The following is a 27,642-nucleotide window of genomic DNA, read 5'->3' on the forward strand; positions in this document are numbered from 1 at the left end:
TTTATACAAAGAATTGGTCAAGGAGAGTCAAACTCAGATAAAACTTGTTAATGTAGTCCACGTCAGCCGTTTGAGCATCTGAATTTCCCGCCCAAACAAAAACTAATAAACATAACGAATTTGAATCATCATTCAACAATGACATAGCAACTTGTGAGGCTTGTATTTTGATCATTTCTTTATTTGTCAATGCATTATTCATCTACGACCAGGCTCTAAAATCAAGCAAATGCTACATTTGTATGCATATTCAGAAATTAATTTCTACTTAAATGTATTGTAGTCATGCAAAATAGAGAAACCTTGTTATACTGAATCTGTGAGTGTGTGTGGCACTGTGGCAGAAGTAAACAAATCATAAAAGCATGATAGAATAAAGAATTAAAGATCATGATATGTGCATATTAGATTATTATAGAACGAACCTGCTCTCAAAACTGATGAGTGACAGAGCAGGAAGAAAAGGCCACCTAGGATGTGAATTTGCTGTTATTTGATTTGACTTTTCAGCATGGCTTTTGCCGTTTGAATCAGCCTATGGCGGCCAAGTGAGCAAGCTGATGCTGCTGTCGTAGATAGCTTGCTGCCCTAATTTACATTCATCTTCCATATTACAGTAGAACAACATTGAAAGGAATGCACATAGAAGTAATACGGTATTTCTTGTTATAAAGGAAATTATGAATTTTGTAAAGTACCTTAGCAAATTTTGCTTTTGCTGACTTTGTTACTGTTTTAACTGCATTCTGTTCCCCAGTCGAAATCTTTCTGCTTTTTGGCCCAACTCTAACAAGACAACCTAACTTCCAAGCTTTCAACTTTCCCCAAGCTCTCTGGCACATTTTCAAGTGTGGAGCAGTCAAAAAGATGCAACGTTCTAAGAGGTCTCAAACCATTTATGGTACTTGGAAGACTCTAGATTTTTCCAATCTTTCAAATTCAACAAGACAAGGCCAGAAAGACGTTCAATAGATGCTGGCAACTTACAGTTCCTTCCAAATGAAGCTTCAACAGCTGCTCCCTGCTTGAAGTTATCTCTCTCTGAATTTCCAAAGGCCAGAAGATTATAGATGCTTTAGAGCACTTATGGTACTTGGAAGTTTTGCAGCCATTCAAAGTCAATGAACAAGTCCAAATAGAAGTTCAATTGATAATGGCAGTTCTTTAATACCAGTTCCATCCAAAAGAACTTCCCACAATGTCTGGAAATTTCTTCAATTTCAAGCAACCAGGAAGAACAAGTGTCTTAAGAGATTTCATAAAAATCTTGCCTAGAAGAGTTGTAAGATTTGCACAACCTTTCAAATTTAACAAAATCAGCTTCTTTGAAGCAGCAAAGATGAGTGTATCTCACGCAACCTTGTACATTCTTCGAGAATCAGATCCTCCAAATTTGGTATCCCTGTGACGTCTGGTGTCCTTATGAGGTTCTCAGAATGCTTGAGTCTCATGATTTTCAACTTGCTCAAAGACTATAAGAAACAAAATGGCACAAAAAATACGTGCTTTTCTCAATTTGTCACATTACTTAAAATTATCAATAAGCATTTACTGGAAACTATATCGCAAAAAAGCTGATTTTATTGAGGAAATCAATAAAGTTAGTTGTTGGAATAACTAATTGATTAAATAAACACTGGGTTTGCACTGTGTTTGCGTAAAATTCTGTTAAAGACATGTATACACAAATTACCGAGTCGCTGAAAATATGAAATTAACTGCCTCAGTGACTCTTTTAGATATATTGGATCAAAACAATACAAATTGATAGTGAAGGAATCTTAAAATACCTGCTCACTGTTCACTAGGTGAGTAACCTTAGTGTTAGAAAATCAATTTTTGAGGATAAGAATGGTTACCTGTCCTTCAATTCCCAGCCAGAGATATTAGCCACCTCTTGAAAGCGTCTCTCCACTCTTGAAAGCTTCTTCATTTTTAGAAAAAGCTTCTTGAAAACTTCCTGTTTGTTTCCTTATCACAGTACTTGGTAGAAATTTGGAAACATCATTTGTTGATGATCACTTGTGTTCTTCCATTCAACAATCTTAACAAGTTCATCCAAGCACCAAGTCAAAAAAGCATAGTTTCTTGAGAAAATATAACTGAAATTCTTGATTTTTCAATTGCTTCAAATAGTTCTGGTGAAATGGATTTTCCTCTGTCACATTCTGTCATTACTGAATACAATGATTCCTTTTTTATCCAAAAGCAGCATATAAATGGTCTGTGAAATTTTTGCAGGTGTCCTTGCCTCTGAAGCTCAAGAACACATTGTATTTCCAATTACAGAGAGGAGATGGAACATAAGAAGAAACTCCCTGGATGCTCATGATTCAAGTAATAACTGGATGCTCATGATTCAAGCAATTGATTCCACAACAAAGTTGCAACAAGTACTAGAAAATTGATTTTGGAATAGATAATTGTCGCTTATATAATGGTAATCAACAAAAAAAAAAAAAAACAGTTATGAAAGCAAACAAAATTCGATGCAGAGCCGAAAATGGAAAACCCACACTACCAGAAAATTTGCAACAAGTTCGAGCCTTGGCAACAAGAGATTAAAATTTCCTCGTAAATCGAATTATGTGAAACACTTAGTATGTAAAATATGAAAAGTCAAACATCACTGAAATACAAGAGTAAGTAAATACTAAAATGTAAGAAAATAACTTACAGCTTTGAGTGCATTGTTCCACTGCAAGATGAAGTTTTACTTGAATTCAATTAAGTTTGTTTCAAATAAATCGATAAGAGGATTTTATGCGTTCTAGTTATTAATTTCTCCTCTTTTGGTAGCTACAGAAAGTCTAGCAAAAGTGTTCACAAAAGATAATACTAAAGGATCTGTGGTCTACGGTGGTGTTTCCAATGATCATATTTTTCTACCAAACTCCAAGCATAGGTTTGTTTTGGACTGTATAAGCCACGGTTGCCTGTTCCTCCTTGACAGACGCAAGCTGATGTTGCTGTTGAAGATAGCTGCTGCTCTTTTTCAGTCTCTTCCATTGTTGTAGTACTGGTGAAGAAGGGGTAGAAAATCTGAGTCTGAGTTTCATAGCTAGATCAGTTCTGCTATTCATTGCTAGCCGCCCTCATCCACATTCTTGTTGCATGAATCTGAATCATTCTCTCGAACAACACTGAAAGGAATGCACATACAAGTAAAACAGTATTGCATGTTATAAATGATATTATGAAGTTTGTAAAGCACATGAGCAAGGGGGTATATCAATATCATAGTTTCGCGATTGTGCGGCATCCCTCGCTGCAATTTTTGCTTTTGCTAACCTATTTACCGTCTCAACTGCACTCTTTTCCACAGAGTTGAAATCATTCTGCTTTTTGGTCTCCGTTGTCTGCACCCAGACCTTCACAAATTGACCTTATTGATTGATTGCTTTTGCTTGGGAAATCATAGAGTTGATGCAACACACCAGGTGGGATGCACTTTCCTTCTTGGTCATATTATCGAACATGTCCTAGGCATGAGAATTATACCATAATTCCTCGGCAATTAATTCTCTTGAACCTGGCCTGCAAATTCCATATAATCATTCCTTTGTCAATTTTTGTTTGTTCTGAAGCTGGATCAAGCTGCGATCGATCATATACATATTTTTTTATTCTTCCTATAATCCTCAACATTTGCCCCCAAGCAGTATAGCCTCAATCCCCAGTTTCACTTATTTAAACCCATAAAAGTTCTCTGAAAATCACATAAGTACATTTAATTGTTGGTTTATTATTCAAATCCTACACCTACATCCATGGCCGTCTTAAGATTAAAAAGGTTGAACCCAAACGAGAAGCAAAGCTCCTGAAGTTTTATTAAGTTTTTTTTGCATAAAAAAATAATTCCTCAATCGAGTTCTCCTTATACAGAAAAAACAAGGAAATAAGCCAATAAAGGAAACAACTAAAGAAGGAAAAACAGCTAGCTAGTAACATTTCCCCCTCTGTTCAGGAAGCCTTGTCCTCAAGGCTCAAATTCTGGAAATTTCTGTCGAATAACGCAGGCATCCTCCCATGTAGCATCCTCAGGAAAGGAATTAGTCCAATGAATCAACCACTGAACTACAGGCCTGTTGTTTCTCTTAACCGTACATTTTTCCAACAATGCTAGCGGCTCCAACTGCATCCTCCCATCTTCTTGGATTGTAGGCAGCTCTGTCTGCTGAACATTAGCAGCTCCCAGTTTTTTTTTCAAGCAAGAGACATGAAAAACTGGATGGATTTTGGAGTGTGAAGGAAGTTCTAGCTTGTATGCCACCTGCCCAATCCTTTGAAGCACCTTGTAAGGTCCATAAAACCTAGGAGCCAACTTCCTATCCTTCCGAAGAGCTAGAGAAGCTTGTTTGAAAGGCCGTAGCCGAAGATAAACCCAATCATCTACCTCAAATTCCCTCTCTGTCCGATGCTTATCCGCCATTTTTTTCATTTTGCTTTGAGCTTGATGTAAGTTCTCCTTGAGAAGGCGAATCATTGAGTCTCTGTCCTTTAAAGCTTGGTCCACAGATGCTACAATTGTCTCACCAGGAATATAAGTTGTATAAGTAGGAGGCTCCCTGCCATAGACAACCTCAAATGGAGTTATCTTAGAAGAGAAATGAAATGAAGTGTTATACCACCACTCAGCAAGCGGCAACCATTTACTCCACTCCTTTGGCTTGTCTCCAGTCATGCACCTCAAGTATTGCTCCAAACACTTATTAACGATTTCGGTCTGACCATCGGTCTGCGGATGATAAGATGTGCTCATAAGTAATTGAGAACCCTGTAGAGTGAAGAGATGTCTCCAGAATTGACTAGTGAAGATTCGATCTCGATCGCTTATTATGGTCTTTGGCAGGCCATGAAGCTTATAAATATTATCTAAGAACACTTGAGCTACATGTTTTGCTGTGTACGGGTGTGCCAATGCCAGGAAGTGAGCATATTTGCTCAACCTATCAACCACTACCATGATAACCTTCTTGCCATGAGATTTCGGAAGGCCTTCTATAAAATCCATGGAAATGTCAGACCAAATCAGTTCTGGTATTGGTAACGGCTGTAACAGTCCCGGAGACGCTATAGTTTCAGCCTTATTTCTCTGGCATGTGTCGCACTCAGCTACAAATTTACACACTTCTCTTCTCATCTTCTTCCAATAAAAAGCTCTCCGTACTCTTTCTAATGTTTTCTTCACCCCCGAATGTCCACCCTCTACTCCACCATGAGCTTCTTGCAATATCGTCTTCTTTAATTCAGAACGATCTCCTAACCACAACCTTCCTTTGTACCTCAGCTGATTATCTACCCAGGTAAATTTAGAGTGTAGGTTCTGATCGTGCTGAATCTCCTGGATGAGTTTTTGTATGTTTTCATCGTTCTTCCATTCATCTTGTAGCACGCCCAACCAATTTGCTATTGGAAATGACAAAGCCATAATAATTGGTTCTTCCCTTTCCTCCTGCACCCTTGATAAGGCATCTGCAGCTGTGTTCTCCTTGCCACTACGGTAGACGATCTCATAGTCATAACCAGCTAATTTGGTAAGCCATTTATGTTGCATCGGAGTTGAAACTCGTTGATCTAAAAGGAACTTTAGACTGAGATGATCAGTGATTATCTTAAAGTGCTTTCCTACCACATATGGCCGCCATTTTTGTACTGCCATGACAGCAGCCAACATTTCTTTTTCGTATGTCGAAAGACCCAAATTCTTCGGAGCTAAGGCCTTGCTCAGGTAAGCTATGGGTCTGCCCTCTTGCAACAATACGGCTCCTATCCCATTTCCGGATGCATCGCACTCAATCACAAAATCTTTCTGGAAGTCTGGCATTGCCAATACTGGTGTCGCACACATGATGCGTTCGAGCTGGTCAAAGGCGTCTTCTGCAGCTTGAGTCCACTGAAAATTATCTTTCTTCAACAAAACAGTGAGTGGTTGACTAACTTTTCCATAATCTTTAATGAACCGCCGATAGTAACCTGTGAGCCCCAAAAAACCCCTTAAAGACTTGAGGGAATTAGGCTTAGGCCATTGCAGCATGTTTTGAATTTTTGCAGGATCAGTGGCAACTCCTTCCTCTGAAATTACATGCCCCAAATACTCAATCTTCTTTTTACCAAAAGCACATTTTGATTTTTTAACAAATAACTGGTTCTGGGTCAATACACCAAACACCAATTCCAAGTGTTCTAAGTGTTCCTTCCAATCACTACTGTAAATTAAGATATCATCAAAAAATACTAGTACAAATTTCCTTAGAAAAGGTTTAAAGATCTCATTCATCAAGCTTTGAAAAGTCGATGGTGCATTAGTCAGCCCAAAGGGCATGACTAAAAATTCGTAGTGCCCTTCGTGGGTCCTAAAAGCAGTCTTATGGATATCAGAGGAATGTACTCTAATTTGATGGTAACCGGATCGGAGATCAAGCTTAGAAAAATATGTAGCTCCATGTAATTCATCCAACAACTCATCAATGACAGGAATAGGAAACTTATCTTTGATAGTGATTTTATTAAGGGCTCTATAGTCAATGCACATTCTCCAAGTTCCGTTTTTCTTCTTGACCAACAACACAGGAGAAGAGAAGGGACTCACACTTTTCCGAATGGTGCCATTTTCGAGCATCTCCTGTACTAGCTTTTCAATCTCACTTTTCTGCACGTAAGGATACCTATATGGACGTATATTAGGTGGCATAGATCCAGGCTCAAGGGGGATTTTATGGTCATGTCCCCTTTGAGGAGGTAAACCCTTCGGCTCATCAAAAACCTTCCTATAATGATGCAACACTTGTTCTAGATCCTCTGGTTCTCTGTTTACTTCTTCTGCTTCCTCACCCTCCACTTGGATAGAAAAAATGTGAGCTGCTGATGCTTGAGACAAATGTTGAAGTTCCCGCTGAATGTGCTTCGGTGAAACCATTTTAGTAGGGCCTGGTGTATCCCCTTTCAGTACAAAATTTCGATCGCCAATAGAAAATTCCACCACCAACTCCTTGAAGTCCCATAATACAGGCCCCAATTCAACAAGCCACTGTATTCCGAGAACCATATCACATCCTCCCAATGGTAAGAGCCTTAAATCAACTCGAAATTCCTCTCCCTGCATATTCCACTTCAATTGCCGACAAATAGCATCACTAATTATTTTGGTCCCATCTGCCACTGATACTGTCATTGGACTAATACGTTGAATTTTGCAGCCTGCTCTTTTTGCAACTGTAGGGTCAAGGAAGTTGTGAGTACTTCCAGAATCAATAAGTATGGTGATAGCTTTCTTTTTTATGCTGCCGCCAATTCTCATAGTTTGATGAGTGCTAGACCCTGAAACGGCAAGAAGGGAAACTTGGGATTCTTCTTTTCCTTCCACTTTGTCAGCTTTATTTGGCTCTTCTCCCTCGCTAGCTTCACCTTGTAATAGATAAATATGTTTCTGTTTGCAAACATGACCAAGCTCATACTTCTCATCACAATAATAACAAAGCTTTTTTTCTCTCCTCACTTGCATCTCTGCTGTAGAAATCCGCTTCACCGGTGGTAATCGGTTATTATCTGACTTTTTTGGCACAAAAGAATTCATTGTGCTCACCCCAACTTGGTTAACCCCTTTGGCCTCCTTAAGAATTGCTTCCATAGCTCCTTCCTGTAGCAACGCTAAACCAATGGCTTGGGTCAACGTGTTCGGTTGAAACATGGTGACTTGGTTCTTAATAGCTTCCTTCAAGCCACTAATGAAACATTGAACAAAGACATCCTCTGGCAGCCCCCTCGTTCTAGCCATCAATGCCTCAAATTGTTCTTGATAGGCTTTTACTACAGTAGTTTGCTTCAACTTGGTTAACTGGCCAACTGGACTGTCATAAGCACTAAGACCAAAACGAGCAATGATATCTGTAGAAAAACTCTCCCAATTGATGTTCTCATGGCCAGCTTCATACCCCTGAAACCATTCGAGGGCATGTCCCTCCAGATGAATCGACGCCATCTCTACTTTCTCCTCTTCAACAATTCCATTGATGTTGAAAAAACGGTCACACTTGTAAATCCATCCATTAGGATTTTCACCCTCGAATTTGGGAAAATTCAGTTTGGAAAATCGAGTTTGAACGGAATTCTTACCAATATGATTATTATTCGATCCCCTATTGGTTGAGGTACTTCCTCCATTGTTGGAATCCCCTGTCTTCGTTGTTGTGGATTGATCAAGTTTCAAGCTTATAGCAGCCATCATATTAGACAAATCTGATAAAAGAAGGCCGTGTTTTTCTGAGGTCTCCCACAACTGCTTCAGAGATTCATCTACACGCTTTTGCTCTTGCGCTCTTGTTCCGTCAGCCATATTGGTGCCAAAATCGAGCTCTGATACCAAATCTTAAGATTAAAAAGGTTGAACCCAAACGAGAAGCAAAGCTCCTGAAGTTTTATTAAGTTTTTTTGCATAAAAAAATAATTCCTCAATCGAGTTCTCCTTATACAGAAAAAACAAGGAAATAAGCCAATAAAGGAAACAACTAAATAAGGAAAAACAGCTAGCTAGAATCAAGGCAAATCAGCCTTAAAGGAAAATTGCCGTAACAGGCCGATAATGGCTTGAAGCGAAATTATTAATGAAGGATTTTATGTTAAAATCACAGAGGAAATAACAAGGAAGAGAGTGAGCTCAATAACACTCTTTTTACTCTTTACCTGCAAACGGACACATTAAAAATTAAGAAAAAGACAAACACACACCAACGTTTAGGTAAATGGACAAAAATCTCCTTAATATTTCAAAAAAAATATTTATACCCTATTCATTATAATTTTAATATATAATTACTATTATATCATTCTAACATATAAAAAAAATTATTAGATTATCTAATTTATCTATATATTATTAATAAAATTATAAATATATCCACATTGCCCCATTCCTCTATTTACATTTTTATCAATAACTAATTTTTAAAAAAGACATCTACACACCTAAAAAAAATTGTAAATAAATTATAATTTTAAAAATAAAATTGGTTATTAATACCATAGTAAATAACATAGAAAATTAGTTATAAATGTACAACTTTAAATGATTGACATGTGGAGAATTGTTAAATATACAAATTTAAAGTTTAAATAAAATTGGGTATTAATAACCAATTTTATTTTTAAAATTATAATTTATTTATAATTTTTTTTAAGTGTGTAGATGTCTTTTTTAAAAATTGTTTTGTTAATTTTGTGAACCAATTACCAGAAAAGATTCGAGTCAAATGGATCAAGAAACAAAGAAAGAAATTAACCAGCTAAAGAGCTTTAACCAAAATGACACTGTTTGAAGGAAAAACTCACAAGCTCTTATTACTCAAACTGATTACAAACAATCATATATCCAAAAGGAGATTACAAGCTTCCAATAAAAGCAAAAATTACAGAAATTAGATGAGAAAACAAAGAGTAATTACGCACACACCAGAGGCAGTTCGTCAACCTCTTTTATACTGAGATTTCTGGAAATTTTCCAGAAGCCCTCCTAACGACAATAACAGACTTTGCCACGTCAGCAAAGTATTTGGAAATAGAACCCCACACTGAATGCTATCTGCACTATGGCCCAGTAACTCTCTTTCGTTTACAATTTAGTCCCCAAATTCACAACTCAATTCTTTACATGGTTATTGATAAAAAGTTTAAATAGAGGAATGGGACAATGAGGGTATATTTATAATTTTATTAACAATATATGAATAAATTGGATAATCTAACATTTTTTTTATATGTTAGAGGGTATAATGATAATTATATATTAAAATTATAATGAATGAAGTGTAAATATCTTTTTTTTAAACATTAGGAGAATTTTTATCCCTTTATCTAAATATTGGGGGTGTGTTTGTCATTTTCCCTTAAAGATTGCCAATAAATCAGCCCCCGCTTTTATTTATAAATGCTGCTAACCATGGTTATCAAACTTGGACACCAATCTAAACAGCTCATCAATGCCACGTCACTACCCTTAACTGGTTTATAACATATTTTTTAATAAATAGGATGTCAATGAATTACCATATGTAAAAAAAAACAAAGAAAAGAATTTTAGATGCATGCTTACTGATAAATTCAGAGAATAATAAATAGCCTTTCCCCATTATTTGAGTTCATCTTAGAGGCTGTGGTTCTTCATCATCACAGCAGCCATTCCACTGGCTTCTATCCCAAAAGCATATTTAGTTCATTTATATTAATACTATATTTATATTTATTTTTAAAATATAATATCAATTTTGGGTTAGTGTAGTCAAGAACAGTCAAGACTATAATGGTAAAAGAAATTTTTTACTATTATAATGGTGGCATATTAAATTGGTAAAGTGAAGTACTTGCTAATATGTATTAAATAGACCAAAACTAATAGTTTGTTAAGCTTCACTAACTTTCAAATCCCAATAATGGACGCATTTTTTAATTGATCCAACCCAAAAATATCATTAAGAAGAAAAGGGGAGACGATAAATGGCGGCTGCAGTATGTTTAGGCATTTAGGGTTTTTTTCCAGTTTTTTTTCTTTTATACTTAACATTAAATTAATTAATAACCAAAAACTAATTATTTAGTGAATTTTAAAATAAAAATATCCAGACACGAGTTCTGGATTTCTGGGTTCAGTTAAACATGAAACAAGAATCAGATATGTATGGGGTTCAAAATATCATTGTCGGATCTGCATTGTTTTAGCATTAAACCCAACCTGGATCATCATCCGGGTTTATTCGGATTTTGGTTAAATTGCCATCCCTAAACCCAATGATGAAGCTTTGGATGCCTTCTTCACCATTAAAGCTAAAGCTAATTCTTTGACTAACATCAATAAGACTACGATGATTCCTTTTTTCGATGCTCATGGTCATGGAGGCCATTATATTTGATCTTAAAAATTTAGAACCAAAATAAGTGACAAGATCCCTTCAAAATGATGGGCTTCACAAAAGTGAAATGTGCATGTCAAAATTTTATAAACTAACTTAATGAAATGAAAATGCCTACTAAGTATAAGTCAACAAGTTAATGTTATCAATTAACTTATATGATTACATGTGAATGAACTTATTATTTGTGGGGAATGCATTTATTGTGTATATGTTGAAAATGTGCACCAATATAACTAAACATGGTAAATTTTGTCAAAGGGACAACAATTTGCTTGACAAAAAGCACATTGTGTATTTATTAATAATTAAATGATGGGATTCGGTTGAATTTCTTGTATACGGTTTGCTATAACTTTTGAAAGGAGCATGCGCCGCGTCTTACGTCATTCATTGTTGTGTTGGTTACATTACACCACAAGTAATTTCCGAGAAATTTATTGCTTTGGACAAAAATAAAATATAAAAATAAAAATCACGATGACTTTTTAATTTGACAAAAATTACCTGTCAACAGCTTTTTCTTCATCTTCTTCGTATGCCCTAAAAGATTTTACCAAACACGCCATATGGCACTTCTCCACAGATCCGCAGATCTACCAATTAGAAAGGATCCCAAAACTTTTAGAGCCAATGGAAGACCAACCAGCATACTCTAGAACACGTTCAGACAGCTCCACATACTCTCCCAAAGGCTGATGGGTTTTAAAAGCTTTCATACTAAGGAGTTGAAGAGCTTCATCGTTATTTAGTACATCAAGGTTCAGAATATGCTCTTCATCCACTTCATGCGCCACCAACAACTGTTTATCTCTCGTTGTTATTAGAATTCTGCAGCCTGGACCGAACCAATCACATGATCGATTATAAGAAGAACTTTTTTCCATCGTAGCCTACTTCCAATTATGTCATGTTTGGAACAACTGCTTTTAGAAGTCAGCCGCAATGGGGAGACAATGGTGGTGAGAAAGAACATTGAAAGGGATGCATATGGAAGTAATACAGTTTGCATGTTAAAAAGATAAATAGAGTATCTTTCCAAAGTCATACTCTCTAAGTGTCCGTTTGAGATATATAATACTATTTCAAAGCTTACAATGAGATGAATCTAATCTAATATGACTGTACCAAAGAAAAAAATCAATCAGATTGAGATGGCCCAATTAGTTTACTGTTTACTCGTATCGATGCTACAATTTATGTATTCAAAAAATGAGAGAGCTTCAAGAAGAGACAATGCTGCAATGAAACAAGCATAATAAGAATATAAAGCAGAGGTTTACTTCAGTCCTTTATTTTTTTTTTCCTTTCTTTAATTTTCAGCTCATGAGAAATCACAAAATTCAAAACTTCAATTTGATCGTGCACGAATGCAATTTTGATTCTAGCAAGACATATTTTGATTCTGACCAACTATTTCACCCTAGTCGAGCATTTTCTTGTGATTTAACAAAAAAAAACTGCAAGAGAAGATATAGTAAATAAATAAAAAGAAAGCAAATGAAATACCATATGAAAAGAAAATAAATTATTGAAATCGAGATGCATACTTTCACATAAATGCAGAGAATAAGTAACAAGTAGGCTTTGCCCTTCATTCGAGTTGTCTAAATCTTTTAAGAAGTGGCTCTTCAACATCATCACGGGAGCCACTACCACTGGCTTCAGTTGCCCCAATATTTTCTGCACGGCTTCGCTTTGATGCTGTGGCTACTTCCGAATTTGATCCAACAAAATTGTGATGGAATTCGTTCAGATTATAAGAAGTAAAGCGAGTCCATTTCTTTGTTGTTTGGTCAAACTCCTCGACTTCGTGCATATAAACTGGATGGAAACCGCACCTTTTCACCTTCAATCCAGGACCTGACTGAGGTTTAAATGACAACTCAATATGATCAGATTCAAAATGCCAATTAGTATCATAGCAGCGTTGACGAGACAAATAGAGTCGCCAAAGATGGTCTGACCCACAACGACCAAATTTCTCTCTAAAATCTGTGGAAAATAGCACCACCTTTTCTAGAAGGTGGCACCACTATTCCCTATTTTGAATGCGGCTGTTGCTGCATTCTTTGAAACAAAGAAAACAAAAGAAGAATGGAGGATGAGGAGTCGTAATCTAGAAGCTGTAAATATTTGAAGAAGAAATATGAAGTTAGAAAAAGAGATGCCGGGCCGAAGAAGGAAAAGAAAAGAAAAATTAATAAAAGAAAACTAATAATTAAATATTAAATGAACAGTAGCCAATTTTTGGCTATAAAAACGCTGGCTCCCTTCATTTGTAAATCATCGAGTTCTTCAGTTCTTTTCTTTATTTAGAGAGGGTTTTAAGAGTTATAGTGATTTGAGAGTTTGGGTGTATTGGGGTTTTGGGAAGTGAGCTAAAATACTACAATACTTGTAACTCCTTTTCACTAGTAAAATATTTCCTTCTGTCTTCGCCCGTGGATGTAGGCTAAAAGCCGAACCACGTAATTTCTGGTGTCCTCTATTGTGCTTGTTCTTTATTTTATTTCCAATTTCATTTTAGCTGCGGTCCTTCTTCACCCACCAATTTCATAACAGTGGTATCAGAGCTATTGGTTGTATTTTTGGAGTCAAGAATTGTTCACGTATTCACGTATACGGCGTACGGCACTATTCACGTATACGTCATACGGCACTATTCACGTATACGGCGTACGACACTATTCACGTATACGGCATATGACACTATTCACGTATACGGTACTATTCACGTGAAACGGTGGAAGCGATCCAAGAATTTTGCGGTGCAAAGCAGGGAATAGTGGTGTGAGTAAAGCAACTGTGTGGTTCTGTACATGTCTAGGAAAGTTCTGTCACAAAGGCGATAAGAGCTTAAGGAGTCTGGGTTTTAAGTGGGACCATTGTGACCCCTCCAGTCTTTCCTGGGAACTTTCCTGGTGTGCATTCTCACACATACTCACAACTATTCAAGGTGGTACACTAACTTGTGTGCAGTATTTATCAACAAAATGGCGGCAAAGTATGAAATTGAGAAATTTAACGGAAATAATTTTTCGTTGTGGAAAATGAAGATGAAAGCTGTATTGAGGAAAAATAATTGCTTGGCAGCAATTGGAGAAAGGCCCATGGAGATAACTGATGACAAGTGGAACGAGGTAGACGGCAATGCCATTTCTGATCTACACTTGGCACTTGCGGATGGAGTATTATCCAGTGTGGCAGAGAAAAATACGGCGAAGGAAATATGGGATACTCTCACAAAATTGTACGAGGCCAAGTCACTACACAATAAAATCTTCTTGAAGAGAAAACTCTATACTCTTCGAATGTCAGAATCTACAATGGTGACCGACCACATCAACACCTTGAAGACTCTATTTTCACAACTCACAACGTTGGGTCATAATATAGAGGAAAATGAACGTGCAGAGCTTCTACTTCAAAGTCTACCAGATTCGTATGATCAACTCATCATCAACCTGACGAACAACAATCCAGTGGAGGGTCTAGTTTTCGACGATGTTGCAGCCTCCGTATTAAATGAGGAGAGCAGGCGAAAAAACAAGGAAAACAGACAAGCAAGTTCGCAGCAAGCGGAGGCGCTATCGGTGACGAGAGGAAGATCAACAGAACGTGGCCCCAGTGGGAGTCAAAATCATGGTAGATCAAAATCCAGAAGTAAGAAGAATGTTAAATGCTACAACTGTGGCAAGAAAGGGCACGTCAAAAAGGAGTGTTGGAGTAACCAGAAGAAAAGAGAGGGCAAAGAACCTGAGTCATCAAATGCTCAGGGGTGTGTAGCAAGTACCTCGGATGATGGCGAAATTCTCTACAGTGAGGCAATAACTGTTTCAGAAGGCAGAAAACGACTTTCTGATGTCTGGCTTATAGACTCGGGAGCTACCTGGCACATGACCTCTAGGAGAGAATGGTTCCACACATATGAACCTATCTCAGGAGGATCTGTATATATGGGTAACGATCATGCCTTGGAGATCGCTGGTATTGGTACTATCAAAATAAAAATGTTTGATGGTACAATTCGCACAATTGGGGAGGTACGACATGTCAACGGCCTAAAGAAAAATCTATTGTCTTTGGGACAAATGGATAGTCATGGGTGCAAAACTCATGTGGAGAATGGAATTATGAAGATCGTTAAAGGCGCGCTTGTATTGATGAAGGCAGAGAAGATCGATGCTAATCTATTCATGCTTAAAGGAGAAACACTACAGGAGACTGATGCGTGTGTCGCGTCAAATGGAGAAGAATCAACGATGATGTGGCATCTCAAACTCGGCCACATGTCAGAACAAGGCTTGAAGATTCTCTTTGAGCGAAAATTGCTTCCGGGGCTCAAATCGGTAAGTTTACCATTTTGCGAGCATTGTGTTATAAGTAAGCAGCATAGATTAAAATTCAGTAGATCTATTGCTAGAAGTAAATGCATTCTAGACTTGATTCATTCTGATGTTTGGGAATCACCGGATATATCCATGGGAGGTGCAAAGTACATGGTGACTTTCATTGATGATTATTCCAGAAGATGTTGGGTGTATCCAATTAAGAAAAAGTCAGATGTATTTCCTGTGTTTAAAGAATACAAAGCGCGGGTGGAACTTGAATCTGGTAAAAAGATCAAGTGCTTGAGGACAGATAATGGTGGAGAATATACAGACGGCGAGTTTCTTGCTTTCTGTAAGCAAGAAGGTATTCAGAGACAGTTCACGATGGCATACACTCCTCAACAAAATGGAGTGGCAGAACGGATGAACAGAACTCTTACAGAAAGAATAAGAGCTATGTTGAAGACTGCTGGTCTACCCAATTCATTCTGGGCAGAAGCAGCCAAAACTACCTGTTATATAGTAAATCGGTCGCCGTCTACAGCTATTGGGTTGAAGACGGCGATGGAGATGTGGACTGGAAAGCCAGCTGATTATTCCTACCTACATGCATTTGGATGTCCTGTGTACGTGATGTACAATGCCCAAGAAAGAACAAAGCTGGATGCAAAATCTAGAAGATGTATCTTCTTGGGGTATGCTGATGGAGTAAAGGGGTATCGTCTGTGGGACCCCACTGCCCACAAGATCGTCATCAGCAGAGATGTTATTTTTGTAGAAGATCAACTACAAAGAAAAGATGAAGATAATGGCACTGTAAAAGAAAAGTCAGAGACTGTGCCGGTATATGTCGAAAATAATCCAGAAGATTCAGATTCTTCTGAAGCAGCATCAGAGCACGAGGAACAAGAACCAGTTGAGTCCGAGGCTCCAGAAGTTCGTCGGTCAACTCGTGAGAGACGACCGCCAACGTGGCACTCGGAGTATGTCACAGAGATCAACGTTGCATACTGTCTTCTAATAGAGGATGGAGAGCCTTCAACTTTTCATGAAGCTTTAAACAGCTCAGATGTTGCTTTGTGGATGACAGCAATGCAGGAAGAAATTGAAGCTCTACACAAGAACAAGACATGGGAACTTGTACCACTACCACGTGGAAGAAAAGCCATTGGAAACAAATGGGTCTACAAGATCAAACGTGATGGCAATGACCAAGTGGAGCGGTATCGTGCGAGACTGGTAGTGAAAGGATATGCTCAGAAAGAATGTATTGACTTCAACGAGATATTTTCTCCGGTGGTTCGACTCACAACAGTTAGAATAGTCTTGGCAATGTGTGCTACATTTGACCTACATCTAGAGCAGTTAGATGTTAAAACTGCATTTCTTCATGGAGAACTTGAAGAAGAAATTTATATGCTCCAACCAGAAGGTTTTGCAGAAAAAGGAAAGGAGAACTTGGTTTGCAGGTTGAACAAATCTCTATACGGTCTCAAACAGGCGCCGAGGTGTTGGTATAAGAGATTTGATTCCTTCATCATGAGCCTTGGATACAACAGACTCAGTTCAGATCATTGTACATATTACAAGAGGTTTGAAGATAATGATTTCATCATTTTACTGTTGTATGTGGATGACATGTTGGTAGCAGGTCCCAACAAAGATCGAATCCAAGAATTGAAGGCACAGTTGGCTAGGGAGTTTGAAATGAAGGACTTGGGACCAGCAAACAAGATTCTAGGGATACAAATTCACCGAGACAGAAATAACAGGAAGATTTGGCTCTCACAGAAGAATTATTTGAAGAAAATCTTGCGGCGCTTCAACATGCAAGATTGTAAGTCAATTTCTACCCCACTTCCTGTTAATTTCAAATTATCCTCAAGTATGTGTCCTAGCAATGAAGCAGAGAGGAAGGAGATGTCTCGAGTACCGTATGCATCAGCAGTGGGAAGTTTAATGTTCGCTATGATATGTACAAGACCGGACATTGCACAAGCAGTGGGAGCAGTCAGTCGATACATGGCGAATCCTGGTGGAGAGCATTGGATAACTGTGAAGAGGATTCTGAGATACATCAGAGGAACCTCAGATGTTGCATTATGTTATGGAGGATCAGAGTTTACTGTCAGAGGTTATGTGGATTCAGATTTTGCAGGAGATCTTGATAAAAGGAAATCCACTACTGGTTATGTGTTTACACTTGCGGGAGCAGCTGTAAGCTGGGTTTCGAAACTGCAGACCGTTGTGGCTTTATCTACAACAGAAGCAGAGTACATGGCAGCTACACAAGCTTGCAAGGAAGCTATTTGGATACAAAGATTATTGGAGGAGCTCAGGCACAAACAACAGAAAATTTCTGTGTATTGTGACAGTCAGAGTGCCTTACACATTGCAAGGAATCCAGCCTTTCATTCCAGGACAAAGCACATAGGAGTCCAGTATCACTTCGTTCGTGAAGTAGTGGAAGATGGAAGTGTGGATTTGCAGAAAATCCATACCAAAGAGAACCTAGCAGATGTTTTGACCAAACCGATAAATACTGATAAGTTTGTCTGGAGTAGATCCTCTTGTGGCCTAGCAGAAACGTAGGCAACATGATTATGGCGAAGCAGAAAGGATAGTGTGGAGATTGATTGCTTTTCACTCTAATCTCCACGTGGGAGAATGTGGAAAATAGCACCACCTTTTCTAGAAGGTGGCACCACTATTCCCTATTTTGAATGCGGCTGTTGCTGCATTCTTTGAAACAAAGAAAACAAAAGAAGAATGGAGGATGAGGAGTCGTAATCTAGAAGCTGTAAATGTTTGAAGAAGAAATATGAAGTTAGAAAAAGAGATGCCGGGCCGAAGAAGGAAAAGAAAAGAAAAATTAATAAAAGAAAAATAATAATTAAATATTAAATGAACAGTAGCCAATTTTTGGCTATAAAAACGCTGGCTCCCTTCATTTGTAAATCATCAAGTTCTTCAGTTCTTTTCTTTATTTAGAGAGGGTTTTAAGAGTTATAGTGATTTGAGAGTTTGGGTGTATTGGGGTTTTGGGAAGTGAGCTAAAATACTACAATACTTGTAACTCCTTTTCACTAGTAAAATATTTCCTTCTGTCTTCGCCCGTGGATGTAGGCTAAAAGCCGAACCACGTAATTTCTGGTGTCCTCTATTGTGCTTGTTCTTTATTTTATTTCCAATTTCATTTTAGCTGCGGTCCTGCTTCACCCACCAATTTCATAACAAAATCTACAAAGTAAAAGGTATTAGAACCGACCATTTCGCAGTGCAATTGATGTGTGGGATATGAATGCCATAATTTGATACCAGTTGAATGTTTAGGGACATGATAAACAGAGCAAATAGCATATCCCACAACCCTATTCTTATTATGCAAATATGAAGGCCTTCTGACAGTAATTGATGAACCCTCATTCTGATACATGAACCACTTGGGAATTTCGCTTCCTGGAACAACAATGAAGAAAAAATTTCTTTGATCTGACACTTCCTGCAACCAAAAAATAAAAAATTAAGGAATCCATATCATTACTTAATTTTCGGGCATAATTACGGCATAGCTGGAAGACACGGAGTGAGAGACTGACCTTAAGGTACTCTCGTAGCATTGAAAATTCCAGACCGTTGTTTCCGAGCAATTTCAAGCTGCCTATACAATTAATTAATGTGCAATAGGACTTGCGCAGTTTTAATGCACCCAACAATGTCACCAACGAAGCACAACCATTCGCTTTAACTTTCTTTACGTTGGGTGGAAGTTGTGGCAGAGATTGAAGCCTTTTACAATCTTCCAATACCAATATTTCAAGCTTAAAAAGACAATTAATGCTTGCCGGTAGCGAAACAAAATTGTTTCCGCTCATATACAATTTTTTTAATGAGTATAAGCTGCCAATACCACTCGGGATTGTTCCTTCCCCTAGATCACAGTAACTGAGATCCAATTTGCTTAAAGAGCACAAACCTGACAGAGAAATCAAGCTCAAAGCCCCTAGGTCTGAACTCCTTCGCTTCCAATTGAAGAGAAATTGCAAATGCCATGATGTAGACGACGGTTGTCCACAGCACCCAGAAAAAGATAGTGTTTTAATATTCTTCATAAGAAAAATGGAGGATGCAGGTCGTCTTATAGCTGTTCCGCTTATATCAAGTTCTTCCAGACTTTCTATTTGCCCAAGCGTCTCTGGCACATTTTCAAGTTTGGAGCATCCTGAGAGATTTAGAGTTTGAAGAGATTTCAAACCATTTATACCGCTGGGAAGTCTCACTAGATCGTTGCAGTTATTCAAATTTAACAATTGAAGTCCGGTCAAAAGTTCTATAGAAGATGGCACTTCTGTAATGGAAGTTCCATCTAAGAAGAGCTCCGTCAGATCTTTCATACTTCCCCAAATCTCTGGAAACTTCCTAAATTTCGAGCAACCAGAGAGCTTAAGAGTTCTTAGGCATTTTAATCTTGTTAAAGAAATTGGAAGACTCTTGATATTTTTGCAATCTTTCAAATTCAACAAAGTAAGTCCAGTTAGATGTTGAATTGATAATGGCAACTCTTCAATAATTGTTCTGTCTAAACAGAGTTCTGACAGATCATTCATATTTCCATCAAACTCTAGAAACTTCTTTATCAGTTTCGAGCAACCAGAAAGAACGAGTGTTTTAAGCGATTTCATAGAAATCTTGCCTGGAAGAGTTGTAAGACTTGTACAATCTTTCAGGTTCAATATGATAAGCTTACTGTAAAGCAGTAAAGATGGGTGAATTTCACGCAGACTTGTACATCCTTCAAGATCCAGCTCCTCTAAATTTGAGACCTCTGTGAAGTTTGGTGTTTTAATCAAGTCCTGAGAATGGCTGAGTTTCATGACTTTCAACATGTTTAAAGGCTGTTGAAAACAAAAGCAGGAAAAAATGATACTTCTTAATTTATATACAACTGTAATACTATCAACAATTATTCACAGAAAAAATTCAAATTATTGACAAAATTATTGATCTTACTTTGATTCCCTTCCATAATTCTTCAATGCGGCTGTAGCACATTTTAAATTCAATAGTTTTATCCAATTGCAGATTTGATGGCAAAGATTTCAAAGGATACCGATGCCAATCAAGTAATCGCAACCTGTTAGAGGTATTCTAGGCCACTAGGAAGTTGCACATTACTAATTTTGAGCAGTCTTAGGTTGGTCATCTGCGAAAATGCTTTAGCACTTGCACTTAAGTAAACCTCATTTTCAGGAAAGTAGGCATTAACTATTATTCCTTCCATTACTTCACCTCCCTAAAAATTATAAGCAAACAATAAGTAAATAAAAAAAATAATGTCAAGATGTTGAAAATTCGTTAGAGATGTAATTGGGAAAAATAAAGTAGCAAGCATCAACAAGTTTTTGATTTAATAATTCACTTACTGTGTTTTCTATCAACACCTGGCGTACTTCTTTTTCCTTCCATAATCTGCTGCGTTTCCCAGGTTCTTCGGGGGATTGTCTCGTGACAATCAGTTGTCCCAATTCTTGTAACAAATCATGCATCCCCAGTGTGTTGTCGTCATCAACTATTAAAAGAGATCTTTCAATAAGAACTTCTATTCCAATGACAGGAAAAAAACCACATCCCTCTAGAATTTTTGTTACATAATCTCTATTCTTCCCTTTAAAGAAACATGCAATATCAAGAACTATTTTCTTCTCAGAATCTTGTAGTCGGTCAAAACTTATTTGAAGTATACTCATAATCTTATTTGGAGGATCTATTTGAAGTCTTTCCAGGGTACTTCTCCATTGATCTACAGATCTAACATTCAAAAAGGAACCTAAAACTTCGATAGCTAATGGAACACCACCAGCATAATTTACAAAACGTTCAGATAGCTGCACACGTTCTTCCAAAGGCTGATTGGTTTTAAAAGCTTTCATGTTGAAGAGTTGAAGAGCTTCATTGTAGTTTAGTCCATTAGGCTTATACACTTCATCCACTCCATTTGTCTTTAACAAACCTTCATCTCTTGATGTTATGATGATCCTACTGCCTGAACCATACCACCCATGCTTTCCAGCTAAATATTCTAATTGCTTTGAATCAACCACATCATCAATAACAAGAAGAACCTTCTTGTGTTGCAGCCTACTCCTTAAAATGTTAATGCCATCATCCTCATTCCATATCCTATTATCTGTAAGCTTTAGTAATTGGGAAACAAGTTGCCTTTGAAAAGAGATTACGCCACCTTCCCTTTCAGATTTTTCTCTAACGTTAGCAACAAAACTGCTTCCTTCAAATTCATGAGAGATCAAGTCATAAATAACTCTTGCAAGAGTCGTCTTACCTAAACCTCCCATACCGCATATCCCTATTATACGAACATCAGCACTAGGACCTTTATCCATAAGAAACCTCAGTTCCTCCAAGCGTGAGTCTATTCCTACTAGCTTCTTAAGAATCTTTGATTTTACACGAATTTGACTTGATATTGCATTGACAATATCGGAAATAAATTTTGACTCGTTCCTATAGTTTGAAAAGAACAAAGAAAGATTGGTGTTGTTAAATTAAAGTCATTATGAACGTGGTAACAAATCAATTCCATATTATGAATAAAATCCAAACCATGCAATATTCATTAGATCAAATTGAAGTAATGCACGTAACATGTTATTACATATGGCTAAGTAACACGTTATTATATATGGCTAATCTTTAGGTATGTTCTAGCGAAATATCTACATTCATCTGTACCTATTCATTTGCAAATATACATATATGGAGCTTTTATTTCATTTACTGCGCATCATAAGGTAGACATAATAATCAGAAGAATTTAGCTGAAAAAAGTATATTAAATGCTATTTGATTAAACTAATAAACATATTAATCAGAAGAGCTACCTGTACTCCTTTAGTTCCCAGCCTGAGATATTAGCCACCTCTTTCAAAGCTTCTCTCCACTTCTGTACCTTTTCTATACTCTTCTTAAAAACTTCTACATGTTTAGCAAATGCTTCTTGAAAATTTCCGGTCTGATTCCTTACAACTGTTGGTTCCACATCATAGAAAATTGGGTAAACTATTCGTTGAGCATTTTTGTTTTTGCAATCAAGAATATGAACAAGTTCATCTAAGCACCAAGTGGAAGAAGCATAATTTTTTGAGAAAACAATAATTGCAATTCTTGATGCTTCAATTGCTTTAAGGAGACGAGGAGAAATGGACTCTCCTTTCTCAAGTTCTTTGTCATCCTTGAATACATAAATTCCTTTCTCATTCAAAGCAGCATATAGATGACTTATGAAGCTTTTACGGGTGTCTACTCCTCTAAAGCTTAGGAAGACATCATATGTCCAGTGAGAGACATTTTGTTTGCTTACTGAAGTCATTTTATTTGTTCCTGCAAATTTAGAATAAAGTAAGTCTTGCTAGGAACAGCTGATACTTTTTAGAATTATAGAGAAAATTCATTCTTATTAATTTCAAATGGCTCTCAAGCCTAATTTAGATAAAATATTCAATAACATAAAAGTAATCAATCATCACAAATCAAGGATCCATATTAAAAAATAATAATAGTTGTAATACTTTTCATATGTGTATGACTATAATGGCCTTGATTATTGCCATATGTGAATGCCATAATGGTCTTGATTCTTGTCATCCAATTATCACATAATGGGCTTGATTCTTGCCACCTGGGCATGTCGTGATGGTCTTGATCTTTGTCATGTATGCATCACATTATGGATTTCATCCTTGCCATATACGCATTACATTCATGTAATTCTTATCACCACCTCTTAAGCTGGTGAGGAAAATGATTTTTTTTTTTGGACACAAGATCAAAGCAGTCAAAGGCCACCCAGCAACTGCAACAACTTTGCCAAAACGACGTTGTTTTGGGGCTTGGTTAAGAAACAAAAAAAAAAGGAGGATTGAAACGGCGTCGTTTATTGTTTTAGGGGTTTGACCCGGAGTTTGACTCGGGGAAACTAACATTTTCCAATCTAAAAACCCTCTAAAACTCAACACCAGGAAAGAGGGTGAGAAAACCGGCTTTTGACATTTTTTTTCCAATAAAAAAATTCACATATATGTCACACCCACAGCCCACCATGTTTGGAAACCGATCATCAACATGCTAACTAAACACCCACAGATTTGAAGACTCTCAAACCCGTTCTGAAGTCATCATAACTATTACTTATAACTAAATTTATTATTTATCTTTCTCAATAAAAATTTTAAAATATTATCAATAAAGTAGTGCTTTTTATATTAGTAAATAATAAAAGTAAAATAAAATATTTTATAGAATTAAATAAATAGTGTGCCAGAAAAACCCATATATCATTTAGAAAGAATTAAGAGGAACATTAAGGGTACAAGTTACATATAAGCAAATACTTCCAAAAAATTCTTTGCGCAAAGATCTTGATTTTCAAGTTAGAGAAAGAATCTGACAGAAACTGAAATTTTGCCTTTCTTTTTTCGCCTACTCCACCTCATCACTTCCACAATAGAGTAATAGACAAACATATATAAATTCTACCTGATTTTTTCTTTTCTTTTTTTTTTCTTTTTTTATTTTGTGCTATGGTGCGAGGGAATTTTATTAATTAAAATTAGTTGACAATAAATTGTACCAAAATATTGTTTAAAGACAACAAATCACTGATATAAAAACTTAATAAGAGAATGCTTCTGATTTGGAAATTAATGATCTTCTTCTTAAACAAAATAAACAGATCCACAGCTTCTTATTTGCTTTCTTTACTCCAAAAAAAAAAAAATTATGCTTTCTTTACTCCCAAAAAAAAAATTATACTTAATAAATCCCAAAATGTAATTAGAATTTTTTTTTTCAGATGCTGATTGTAGAGTTCGTATGCCAGCCTTTAAGTTCATATAAAATTAACATTCAAGCTTTCTTCCAATATTTAAACATACAGGATATGCAAATTAATTCTGAAAATAAAAGATAAATATACAAGATAAGACTTACAGCATATTTGAACTCCACTGAAGTATTTTCCCAAAGGAAAGAAGTTAATAAAATGGCGCAACTTCTAGCTAGTTTATCATCCTCAGATCTGTAGTATGTTTGTATTCTAAAAGCAAGACTTAGTGAAAATTGACTTGCATAATTAAATTACTCGTCATAGACTTCTACTCGCATAACTAATTATTCATTATAAATATCCACTTGTTACAATTAATTATTCAAAGAACTGTTAAGAAAAAGGATACTAAGTGTCATGGACTGTCCAAAATTTCCAGCCTTTTAACTTGACAAGTTCAGGATGTCCTAGCTTGGCTTGTCTCTAGAATGCTCCATCTCTATCGCATTGCACACTTGTACCTGGTTGGGATGTCTTCAGAATTTGCTAGAGTGTTTTAGCATGCAGCTTGTACATAGAATTCTCTAAGATACTGTGAGCATTGTTAGACATAAGGGCGCTCTGCAAGTCATGAGAACTCTCTATACTTAAAATACTCTAGAATAAGGCAAACTTCCTTATAAATAGGGCATGACACTAAGCATTTGCAATAAGTAAGAGCAATAAGTGACTCGAGCGCTTGTAGACAAGCTATCAAAGCCCTCTTGTACATATACTCTTGTGAATAATATGCGTTCTCTTTGTCTCAATTGCTCACTTCCTCTTTAGCTCTTCCAAAAGCATCTTAGCTTAACTAGTTATGAAGATCAAAGCTTACTTAACAAGTTTCGAGAAAAAATTGTATAAGTATCACACAGGTTTATTGTGCAAAATACTCACCATGTGATACCAAGGTTTCCTTTTCACCATAATACCCACTGGCTTTATAAACTAAAAGAACTATCTCCATTATTTTATAATAAATAGAAATACAATATTAAAATGAATGTGATAATATATATATATTTAAAATAATTTCAATATTTAAAAATATTTTAATATTTTACAAATATATTTTATTGAATTAAAGTCAATTTTATAATAAAAAGAAACATAATATTTAAAACACATTAAGATTTAAATTATTTTCAATAATATGTAAAATAATGGTTTTAATATAATTAATACGTGAGATATTTTACCCGGTGTAATTTCTATTTAACGCTAAGATTTATTTAAAATATTTATAATAAATAAAAATATATTCTAAAATAAATATAATAATTAAAAATTTTAAAATTATTTTAAATATAAAGAAATATTTTAATACTATTAGTCTACAAGACAAATTATATTACTCATATTTATTTGTATTTATTAAAAAATTTAAAGTCAATTTTTTAATTGCTATATTCAAAGAATTTTATTGTTAAAAATGAATCTTGTTATCCCATTTTGAAATTGGGGACATCCATAACGATTTCCACAAATCTTGATGGTTTAGCTATCTTTTTCCCTATTAAATATCATAAAATTCTTCAAATAGCATTCACTATCATTGAAAATAATGTGCTTCTTTAGTTTGTTAAGGGTGCGTTTGGGATTGAGGTTGGGCAGCTGTAGCTTAAAAGCTACAACACTAAAATATTTGGTAAACACTAACTGTTATAGCTTTTAAACTATGTTAATATGATTTTTCACTTGTATAATACAAAATTTATTATATTTTTAATAATTTTATCAAAATTATTATTTAAAATTTATATTTACTATATATTATTAACTTTTGTTTCATAATTACAGTTTTTTTTTTCACAGTAGCTGTAGCTTAAAAGCTACAACACCCCAATCTCAAACACACCCTAAATAGTCAACAGAACTGTCATTTGAGCATCTTCCAAAAAATTGTTTATGAAATAGAAATATAAATATAGTAATAAACATGGTGGTGTTGTTTCAAGTTAAATTTTTTTCTTAAAATTTTGATAGACTATTAATTTCAAGCAATCTAATTATAGATATTGAAAGTTAAAGTAGAATTTAATATTGATTCTTCATCCACTATTAGATTTCTTAGAACCAATCTCTCAAGATTTATGTCAAGATTTTAAGTAAAAGTTTTAATTTAAAATATCATAGTCATGCAAATTTATAAGTAGGAAAGTCCGGAAAAACTTTCAAACCACACAATTTTAAAGATTTATAGTTTTAAGCCTTTAAAACAATATGATTTTAAAGTTTTCCCGCACTTTCCTGCATTTTAAAATTCTGGACTGGAACATATAGATATATAGTAGTTTTCTGGTCCAGAATTTTAAAGTGCAGGAAAGTTTGGAAAAGCTTTAAAACCGATTCCGGATTGAAACACACACACACACACACACACACACACACACATGCATATATATATATAAAGTAGTTTTCTGGTCAGAGATTTTAAAGTGCGGGAAAGTCAGAAAAAATTTTAAAACCATGGTGTTTTAAAGGTTTCCCGCACTTTTCTATATTTTAAAATTCCTGACTGAAACATTTCTTTTTCTATATATAAATAACTAACCACGACTACGATTGCATTAGGGGTAAACAAAACCCATTGTTTGTCCTTTACCTAAATGACCGTTGGATAATATCCAACAATTAGAACCAGAGTACTTAGTAATAAGACAGTAAAGAAACTGCTAGGAAATTAGTTGCACCAAATTGGTGGAAAGTTACAAATAACTAATTATACAATATATGCAACAAAGGGCCGTGCAAGTGGGGTTTGGAATCAGATTTATCTAAGAATATAAGATATTGCAAGGGAAAAGGACATTTACACTTCAAAATTTGAAAAAAAGGTCACCAACATTTTCAAGCTTTTGAAAAGAGATATTAAAACTCTATTTTGATCATAATACCCTTTATCTCTATTATTCTTAAAAAAAATTGTATACTAAATAGAAATATAATATAAAAATAAATATAACAATATATACATTTTAAAATAATTTCAATGTATTTAAAAATATTTTAATATTTTACAACCTGGCTATTAGATATATTTACTTATGTTAAAGTAAATTTTATAATAAAGAGAAGCATAACATTAAAATAAATGTGTTAAATTTAAATTATTTTGAATATTAATGTAAAATAATAATTTCAACATTATTAGTATATGAGATTCTTTTTAATTGTTAAATGTATTTAGCGCAAATATTTATTAAGAATCTCTACAATAAAGACAAATATATTATTAAAATAAATATAATAATATACCTATTTAAATTTATTTAAATATTTAAATATTTTAATATTATTAGTCTACTAGATAGATCACATTATTTATATAGTATTTGTATTTATCAAAATTTTAAAGTTAATTTTTTAGTTAATATTTGAAAGCATATTACAGTCAAAATGGAGTCTTGAAGCCCTTTTTTTTAAACTAGGGGGTCTGCATGACCGTTTTCCCAAACCTTCCAAATCTTGTGGTATAGATATCCTTTTCCCAAATAATTGGTTAAATATTCTTACAAGATCT

General features: G+C 35.5%; 3 protein-coding genes across 11 annotated transcripts in view; all 3 read right to left on the reverse strand.

Annotated features, from left to right (window-relative positions):
* The window catches only part of LOC112496821 (TMV resistance protein N-like), a 164,023-nt gene extending 162,625 nt beyond the window's left edge, over positions 1–1,398 (reverse strand). Inside the window, exons 1-2 of one of the 3 annotated variants that reach the window (XM_052437040.1) lie at positions 988–1,398; positions 699–833 (exon numbers count right to left, since the gene is read on the reverse strand). The gene's annotated coding sequence lies outside the window, so the exon portion shown is untranslated. Of the gene's footprint in view, positions 1–470; positions 584–698; positions 897–987 lie in introns of those variants that run through there. The other 2 variants (XM_052437041.1, XM_052437039.1) reach the window with 2 other exon arrangements.
* The window catches only part of LOC112496827 (TMV resistance protein N-like), a 136,806-nt gene that overhangs the window by 63,873 nt on the left and 45,291 nt on the right, over positions 1–27,642 (reverse strand). The window contains exon 5 of the mRNA XM_052437028.1: positions 20,246–20,369. Within this exon, the coding sequence (XP_052292988.1) occupies positions 20,246–20,369 (124 nt within the window). The remainder of the gene's footprint in view (positions 1–20,245; positions 20,370–27,642) is intronic.
* Positions 1–27,642, reverse strand: part of LOC102614733 (TMV resistance protein N-like) — a 109,445-nt gene that overhangs the window by 8,930 nt on the left and 72,873 nt on the right. The gene's annotated exons all lie outside the window — the stretch shown is intronic.

This window comes from Citrus sinensis, chromosome 3, assembly GCF_022201045.2.
Source record: "Citrus sinensis cultivar Valencia sweet orange chromosome 3, DVS_A1.0, whole genome shotgun sequence".
NCBI classification, from domain to species: Eukaryota; Viridiplantae; Streptophyta; class Magnoliopsida; order Sapindales; family Rutaceae; genus Citrus; species Citrus sinensis.